General features: G+C 31.4%; 1 protein-coding gene across 1 annotated transcript; it reads right to left on the reverse strand.

The window, feature by feature from the left end:
* Positions 1-1,862: 1,862 nt before the first annotated feature.
* On the reverse strand, positions 1,863-8,833 carry LOC114406359 (E3 ubiquitin-protein ligase CHIP-like). The gene is made up of 8 exons (XM_028369047.1): positions 8,415-8,833; positions 8,249-8,316; positions 8,030-8,093; positions 3,916-3,987; positions 2,923-3,056; positions 2,588-2,741; positions 2,367-2,477; positions 1,863-2,279 (listed from the first exon to the last, which is right to left on the reverse strand). The coding sequence occupies exons 1-8, from the start codon at positions 8,520-8,522 to the stop codon at positions 2,154-2,156; spliced, it is 837 nt and encodes a 278-aa protein (XP_028224848.1). The 5' UTR covers positions 8,523-8,833; the 3' UTR covers positions 1,863-2,153.
* Positions 8,834-9,159: the final 326 nt, after the last annotated feature.

Genomic DNA, 9,159 nt, shown 5'->3' on the forward strand with positions numbered 1-9,159 from the left:
GAGATTTTGAAGAGGTGAGTTAAGGCGTTTTGTGAGGATGAGTTGGGGAACTCTTTCCACAAAGAAATAAAGTTTAAATTACTGTTATTTTTTATAGCTAATTTTGAACTTTGTTAGTCACATGTGCATATTTGGACAAATATTATTAACAAAAATAAAGTTAAAATATATTTTTCATTCTCATAGATATATAAATATTAGGAATTTATTCTTACAAAAAATTTAATAACTCGAACAAGATTTGAACATATGTAGTGTATAATTTTCTTACATCAATTATATGTATAACTATGTATAAAAATGTTAAATTTATAAAAAGTTATTATGGTAGGTTTAAATTTACCCAAATCTATAATATAAAAATAATACATTTCAATTTTGCGAGTAAAAAAACATAATCAAAATTTTATAAGAATTTTAAACATTTTTATATTTATGAAAACAAAAAATATATTTTGGCAAAAAAAATGAGAAATATAAAACTTTAAAGAAAAATGAATAGGAACTAAAAAAAACGCGAACTCATAAAAAACACAACCATTCAAGCCTTTTCTTTTATAAACCAACTGTATTTAACTTTCAACTTAAAGGCACGAATTAATTCAAAATCTCAATTCAATGTCTTCGATCAACTATTTGAATAGTAAGACTGTTTGATTTGTTAAAATTGAACTACGTAGAGATTTTAACTTTGTGATGTTGGACAAATGTTTGAACTTGTACACGAAGCACTGTTAGATTACATATGAACCGAATTTCATATGAATTTAATTTTATATATATAAAAAAAAAAAATCAAAGTTCTTGGTTAACATTCCTCAATAAGTTTTGATTTAGTCTGAAATGCAATCTTCAAATGTAAAGCCTGAGAAATAAGAAATATAAATACATAAATGAAAAAGAACGTATTTAAATTGTAACTGTAAGTAAAATAAATTTATCTTCCAAGTACACTAAAAACTCTTTAAATTAATACTCAGTAAATTAATAAACTCTTTAAAATAATAAATTTGTCCCGTCCGACTTGGAACAATGTAAAAAATTAAAAAACTCGATAAAATAATAAAATAATAATTTTTCGTGAGATTCCTTTATAATTTTCGGTCCCAAAAAAATCATAAATTAATAATTCATAGAAACTAAAAAAAATATACTACACTCTATTGAAATATGATTCAATAGTTGTTCAGATAACTATTTTGTATTATTATTTTCTTCTATTGATATTTTTAATTTATTTTTTGGGGATTAGGATTCCTATCTTCCCCCTTGAATTCAGGAGGAAAAGTGTGTGGAAATTGTTATAAAAATTTATGATAAGAATAAGAATAATTTTAAGAATAAATTAATATGTAAAGAGTTTTTCTGGACACATCTAAAGATATTCCTTACATATTTGATCCGACATAGTTGATTTTGCAACACCTTTTAGATGAGAAGTCATCTTGTGAGATATGGTTTAAATACTCTAACACATTCATATAATTTATATATATCAAACTTGTTTAAGAATATATTGAACTCATTTGTTCCTCTTATTTACATTTACTGTACTTCAAAAATCATTATTAATTTCCAATACATATGAATACAGTAATTACTAATTTATGTTGAATCTCAAGGTTCGCTACAACGTAATTCTAAGAGACATAGACTAATTTATTTTTTTGTTTGACATGTATAATATAATTACTTAAAAACTCTTTAAATTAATAATTATTAATTTATCGATAAATTAATAACTCTCTAAATTAATAAATTTCTCCAGTCCTGACATTATTAATTTATAGAGTTTTAACCGTATGAAGTACTTCTTTTTCGGTGAAAGTAGGAAAGTATGAAATACTTTAAACTTAAAAAAATGCCAAAAAAAACCTTATGACGGGTTTAATATTTTTGATTTGATGAGACAAATGAAATAAGTCTCAGCAGTCATTGATATGTATACACTACTATATTTACACAGCATACGACAATCAACCATATATACACTTCATAATAAGATGTTGAGAAGTCAGGACCCCAGGAAACTGAATACATAATTAACAATTAAAGCATACAACTATGGCCACGCTTGCAGAACACAACATCCTGCAGCATTGCTCAACATACAAAACCTACCACGCATTGTTAATTTGCAACTTAATCTTTCGTTATTCTATCTTGTAGGCCCATCCATGTTTGTCCAAGAATGCCTCGACCGCTTCCTTAATGGCCAAGTTTGGCACTAACTGTGATGGATCAAGGGGTTCCCGTGTGATTGGGTCGAATTTACCCACCTGTTTAAGAAGTTGAATTATTGCACACTGACTTCATTGAAGTGGAAAGCATTCAACAGAGAAGGTGAAACATGCAAATCAGGTTACCTTCTGAAGATGCTCAAGAATCACTGCTCTCTCATATGTAAGTCCACTTGGAGTGATTACAGGATCATGGAAAATGTCGAGTGTAATTCTACAGCACAAATAATCTGGCACCTGTAGACTCAACAAGACAATTTGTGTAATTAATAAGATGGTAATTTCCAGGGCACCACTGAAAAAAGATTTGATGAATATAGAATTAACAAAACAAGCCATGTACACACCTCAGTAGGTGTGTCAGCTTCTGCAGCTGTATTGAAGACTCTTTCTAAAGCCTCTAATTGTTCTGACTGGGAAGTAGTAGCATCATCTACAAATCCTTCCATTTGAGAGAAATCCAGAAAATGTTTTTCCTTCAGAGCAGACTCACAAGCTTCTCTGAGACATTTAACACATTTTATGACAATAACACTTAGCAGTGGACAGTAACTAATAATTGATAGTAGATAAACTAAACAAATTATGCATTAGGTAATAACAAATATGATAGACAACAGCACTACAATCATGGCTAAAGGACCCTCAGATAATAGGTCTGACAATCACCAGAAAAACATACTTCAAGCACTGCAATTCCCATGATCGTTTGGACGATAATCGTTCCCACTCAAGGTATTTTGCCTTTGCAAGCTCTTGCCATATTTCTTCTACCATATAGCCCTTGGGATTGGCACCTCTCCCAAGATCCAAAGCCTTAATTATGATCAGAAGCAATAAGAGAATCATCAGACATTTGAAATGAAATTAAAAAAGGATCAAATAACTGTTAATATCTCAGAAAAGCGCATCATCAGGAAGTTATATTAAATTAGATGTGATGTCGAATTCAAAAAGGAGCACCATGTCCCTCAACAGCTCGATAGGTAAAACAATATTATTAGACAATCTGTCTTGTTAGTCATTTTAAATAAAGTGAAAATCTCAGGTAAATAGTCTTCTATTTTCTTTTTTTCTACTTCTAAACAGCAATACAACTTTGAGCCATGACTTGCAATCCATATTGTGTGCCTTACATTTGATATGCATGTATATATTCTTCAAGACTCACCCAAAAAGTTTGAAATCTCAAAACTTAAAAATATGATAGTCACTAGTCTCCACCAAACACAATCACCACTTTCATATATCACATACAACTGTTACAGATATGTCACGGTGAGCTAACTGAAGGGCAGTTACATACAACGGTAAGTGGTAACCGTTATAAAGAATGAAAGCAGAAGCAATATTGTTTTAAGAAACCTAAACTAAAAAATGAAATGTGATTAGGAATTTTGGATTAATAAAAGATTTTATTTTTATTAACTTTTATTATTTATTTTTGGGTTGTGCTGTGGCATTTCTCAACTGTATGAAGTTCTTAAATTCACCAAGTCACAAATACAGTAGGCAACAAAAACATTGTACAAGTTAAACACTTCAACAGCGGTATTCAATCTTACTAGTTACTAACAAGCAATTAAGCACTAAAAGATTTCTTGCAGCAGATATAATATAACAAATTAATAAATGTGCAAGAAACAAACCAAAAAGGTCTTCACTGTCAACAAACCTTCTCCAATTCTTTGATTCCCTTGACAGATTCTTGTCTCTGAAGCAATGCGAGCCCCAATATATAGTGGGCCTGAAATGTATACAAAAAGAAAACTCAGCTGGAAACAAGACAATCAACACAAAGAACATGGATTAATAATGAAAACAATAAATGATCAATACGCAACATATATCAGATATAAAGTGAAGCTGCCAACAACTTCCACCAATACCATGGTTTTACAGAATACTATACAGCTCTACCACAAACCAATACACGGTAAATATCCCTGGATGGAAGTTAATAAGAAACTGCTTCCCGAATTAACCCAAAAACAATGATGCACACATGTGTACACACACTCCATTTTATCAAACACATCTGTACCAGGTACTGATACACATTCAGTACACTTGAATACTAGGTAGACCATTTCCCCACCAAAAAAGATGACAGTTCCAACATATGTCTTTCGAGTAGAACTGTAAAAGAAATGTCCATGTCCTTCCTCTAGCAGTTGATCATCCTTTTTTTTGTTCCACCTCTATCTATTTAAGGGCTCAGCCTCTTTGCTACCTTTGTGCACTGTTCTGATTTGGCCTTGTTTTTTAATTTCATTGACCAGTCCTACTCAATCATGGCCTCATGGCATCATCCACTAAGAAGCTTGAACTTAATAGAATTTTTGTTGTTATTGCCTATTGCGTTTATTAATTATGAATATGACTCTTTTTGTGAATTATTTTTTATTTTTCAGCATTTATGATAAATTATTTGCCTTGTACCATATGGTATTTACGATAGCAGTCATCCTGCTACAGAAATTTTAGTGGTGTCCACTCCAGACCACTATTCAAGATTGATATAGTTTATGCTGAAATGTAATCAAGAAAACTTAATTTATTTCTATATCTAGGCTGAAGATTTATCCGTATAATTAGGCAGGTTTTTATTTCTTAGAATGGGCAGATTTTATGTGATATGATCTAATTTGATTTGATTTGTATAATAATTATTTATTCCCTTCTATTTACTTGATTAGGTGAGATAAAGTCTATAAATACTATATGCAATCTCTCTGTAAATACAAGTTAAAAACACAATTCAGATCTTTTCTTTCCAGTCTTTCTTTAAACATGGTATTAGAGCGGTACTATCCTTCGAGGCCTGTTCCATCACTACCTTCGCTTCTGACCTTGAAATGAAATCCTAAAAATTTAATTTATTCTTGTAATTAAGCTGAAGATTTGTTCTTATAACTAGTTTGATTTTCATTTCTTAAAATAAAGCAGAATTGATGTGATTTGATTTGTACAATATTATTTCTTCCCTTTTATTTGCTTGATTAGGTGAGGTGAAGTTTATAAATACCATATGTAATCTCTCTATTAAAACAATTCAGATTAATTCTTTTCTTTCAAGTCTTTATTTAAACAGTTTAGAAACACATCTCACTCTCATTGCATCACTAATAAAAAAAATTGGTTTAGAGCATCTTACATATCACATGAAAAGCATGACACATTTTACAATAAGGGAAAAAGGTTGGGAGAAAAAAAAGCATTCCCATAAATAAGGGAGAAAGTGGGGGATGGAAGTCAATTTTTTTTTTTTTGCTTTAAATCAAATTAAAAATTTGTAGCATTAAAAAATAATAAATTTCAAATTAAAAATAATATAGTAAAAAGTTAATTTAATTTTTTAATTAATATAAAAATATTAACAATTTCTCTTCTAGTTCTATCCTTCCAATTTCTTTCTCTTATTATTTTCCTCAAACTATTTCACATCTAGGATATCACAACCCTTACAAACTCATATTCCAAACCCTGACAATAATTCTTGAAATGCTGAAAAGAACACCAGAAAGATAAAGACCAGACTAGCCAAGAATTTTATTATAGAAAAAAGAAATAGAAAAATTACTTGGTTTAAAAACTAGGACAACTTCTAAAACCTTTAATAAATTTGGGTTAGTGTTGAAATTGACTAATGGAGGTTTTTCCATTTATTAATAAACAAGAATTTAAGTAAAACACATTAGTTGTCATTTAAAATGGCACCTAATTTCATTGATATTTTACCTCTACCAAGTACATAAGTAACCCTTGAGATACAAAACCTAGCAATTGTTTTACACAATCCAACCACTGAAAAAGGATCACTACAGATTTCCCAAAAAAGTTTTTCATAATGGAACAGATCCTATTGCAATAGGCAACTATCACAAGACATGCAGGTTTCACTTTGAGAAGTATTAGGAAATGCGGAATAGTAGAATTCTGGAATTGATTTAAAAGCCAAGGCCAATACACCCAAGGAAATTGCTTAAATTTTGGGTAGCATGGAAAAGATTTGAAATAAAAGGATTTGTATGGTATGAGTCTATCCCCTCAGTTAGAAATGCAACACATATCAGAACACTAAAATTGTGCTGTCAATATTTTCGCAAAGAACTACTGAAGCCCCAATACTTAATAACTAAGTTTTCTTTTACCCGTAGGAAACGAAGATAGATACTAAGGAGTTTACAATAACTCACGCACCCTGCTCAACCAACTGAGTTAGACCCCCTTGGTCAATAACTAACAAGTGAAGTACAGTGCAACATGGATTCAGGAAATTCTTAAAAATTCAAGATATTATACAGCTTAAATACATTACTATAAATCAAATAAACATATTTTATATAAATGCACAATATATTTGTACAGACATTGATAATTTCTCAATAAAACATAATCACATCAATGGATGATAATCACACAAAAAAAATTGCAAGCATATAAAAAATCCCTAGTTATATAACTTTCTTTTTCTTGCCCTATCAGAATAAATCATTTCCCCTGTGAAGATGTTACAAAAAATTACATATTTTTCCCCAACTAAAGTCAATAAAAAGGTGCCACTAATCCTATCACAAGAAGACTGGCCTCTATATAATGTCTACCTTTTACTATAGCTTTAAGGATACAGATGAAACGGAATTCATAGAATCAATGTCATATCCCAAATGCATCGATCAATATAAGTTCAACCAAAAACAAGGAAAACACTATCATGCACATATTGGTATCAAACATGCATCCGGCACCAATCTTTGCCATTTTCTTAGTTTCTGAGCTTCATAGTTCACATCAATGGCCATCACGAAGTTCTATAAGCCATGGATCACCAAGCACAAATACATCTATTCAAAAGAAGCCTGAACTCTATACAATTGTCTAACATATACTATAGCTTTAAATACAAAGGAAAAGGCATTCAAATGAACAAACTATCAAAGTCATGTCCCAAATGCACCAATCAATAAAAGTTCAGGAAAAAAAAAAGAAATGGAAAATACTAGCGTGTGCATATTTCCATCAAATATGCGTCCAGCACCAAACTTTGTCATTTTCCTTTAAGGATAATTGTCTGCCATTCACTATATCTTTAAGGACAGTACACAGAAGAAAAGACACTCAAAGTATCAAAGTCATATCCCAATTGCATCAAACTATAAAAGTTCAAAAATATGGAAAATACTATCACACGTGTATTGCTGTCAAATATGAGTCTGGCACCAATATTTGCCATTTTTTGAGAATCCAGGTTTCACAGTTCATATTTCAAGAATCTATGGCCATCATGAAGTTTCGCAAGCGACAAACCACCAAGCACAAATACATCTATCCCAAGCCAAAGACAACTAATCGCGCAGCTAGGGGTGAGAATAGGTCAGGCCGGCCTACAGGGGCCTACGACCTGATTTACATAAAGTCTAGCCTGAACTGGGTACCAATATATAATATTATTTTTTGGATAAAATTAATTTTTTTCTTGAAACTATCATACTTGATTACACGTTACTGCTCCATAACTTCTATTCCTATAATCAAATAAGACTTTAATTACAATTTAGGTGTGAGTCATCGTAGGCTAGGCTCAGGTCTTTCAAAGCCTGATTTGGCCTATTCCCACGTGCAGCACAGTCAATTCAAAAGACAAAAGGAAATCCCACATCTTAAACCAATCTTAAGGAGATTGGTCACACTGCGCCTATACTCAAACCAATCTTAGAAGCTAAATTATTAGCCAACGCATACCACAAAAGGAACTACAAAATCACAAGGAGATTGGTCACAAAAACCTTAACTGAATTGCTGTCCAACTGAATTGCCTTCCGAGAATCTTCCTCTACTCTCTCCCAATCACTACAACCAAGCCAAACACATTTAAAAAGCATTCTAAATCGCATCACGATCACTGAATTTCCGGAAAATTGCACGCAAATGCGACAACAATAAATCAAATTAAAACCATAAACAAAACAAAGAACGGCAAAATTAAACGCTCACACATTACATACTTGCGCTTGAGATGGCACAGCGCGCGATTCGTCCAATAAACCGGAACATTAGGGCACAGCGTAATCGCCTTCAAACCCAAAAAAAAAAAAACAAAGGGTTAATCAATCACTCAATTTCTCGGTAGCCGAAAAGGGAGAAGAAGAAGAAGAAGAAGAAGAAGAGAACCTCGGTGTAAGCGTCGATGGCGGCACCGAAACGGTCTTTTTTGAAGTAAGTGTTGCCGTCAATTCGGAGCTTTTCCGCTTGTTTCGCCGCCGCAGCGTTTGGACCCATTACGCCGAAATCTCTTGCTCTAGAAAATTCTATCGCACGCGAATGGGTACATAAAAAATAATAATGCGTGTATTCACCTAATTTAATGTGAAAAATGAAAATGTGTGGATATTACACGGATACAAAAAAATAAAAAATAAAAATGTTGAATGAAAATGGTTATGTGTGTGTATTTATGGATTGGTAAGTTACGGAGGTTGAAGGGGCATTTTTCGAGAATTTGAAGGAAGAAGGAGTATGAAAACGACGAAGATGAAAGAGGGTAACACAACGTGCTGGGGAAGTTATTGTTGACTGACTCGGGCTACTTTGTCATGTTTGTGCCAAAGAGTGACGGGTCGAGCACATAATTGAAAATGTATAAAAAAATATGCAAGGAGTGAAATATGAAAAAAAAATTGATGGTAAAATTTATAAAATCATAAAATTAAATGATAAAATAATTAAATATTTTATTTTTACAATCAGAAATACAGATATGAAAATATTTTTATTTTGCTATTATATTTCTTTATCTTTTTATCAAAACTTGTTAATATAAAATAATTAACGAGGTCATCAAATCATTTCAAGTTGAAAAAATAAAATATGATATATATAGTTTGATTCTAATTTGAAGTACAAAGAATTATATTTG

The sequence above is a fragment of the Glycine soja genome, chromosome 3, assembly GCF_004193775.1.
Source record: "Glycine soja cultivar W05 chromosome 3, ASM419377v2, whole genome shotgun sequence".
NCBI lineage: Eukaryota > Viridiplantae > Streptophyta > Magnoliopsida > Fabales > Fabaceae > Glycine > Glycine soja.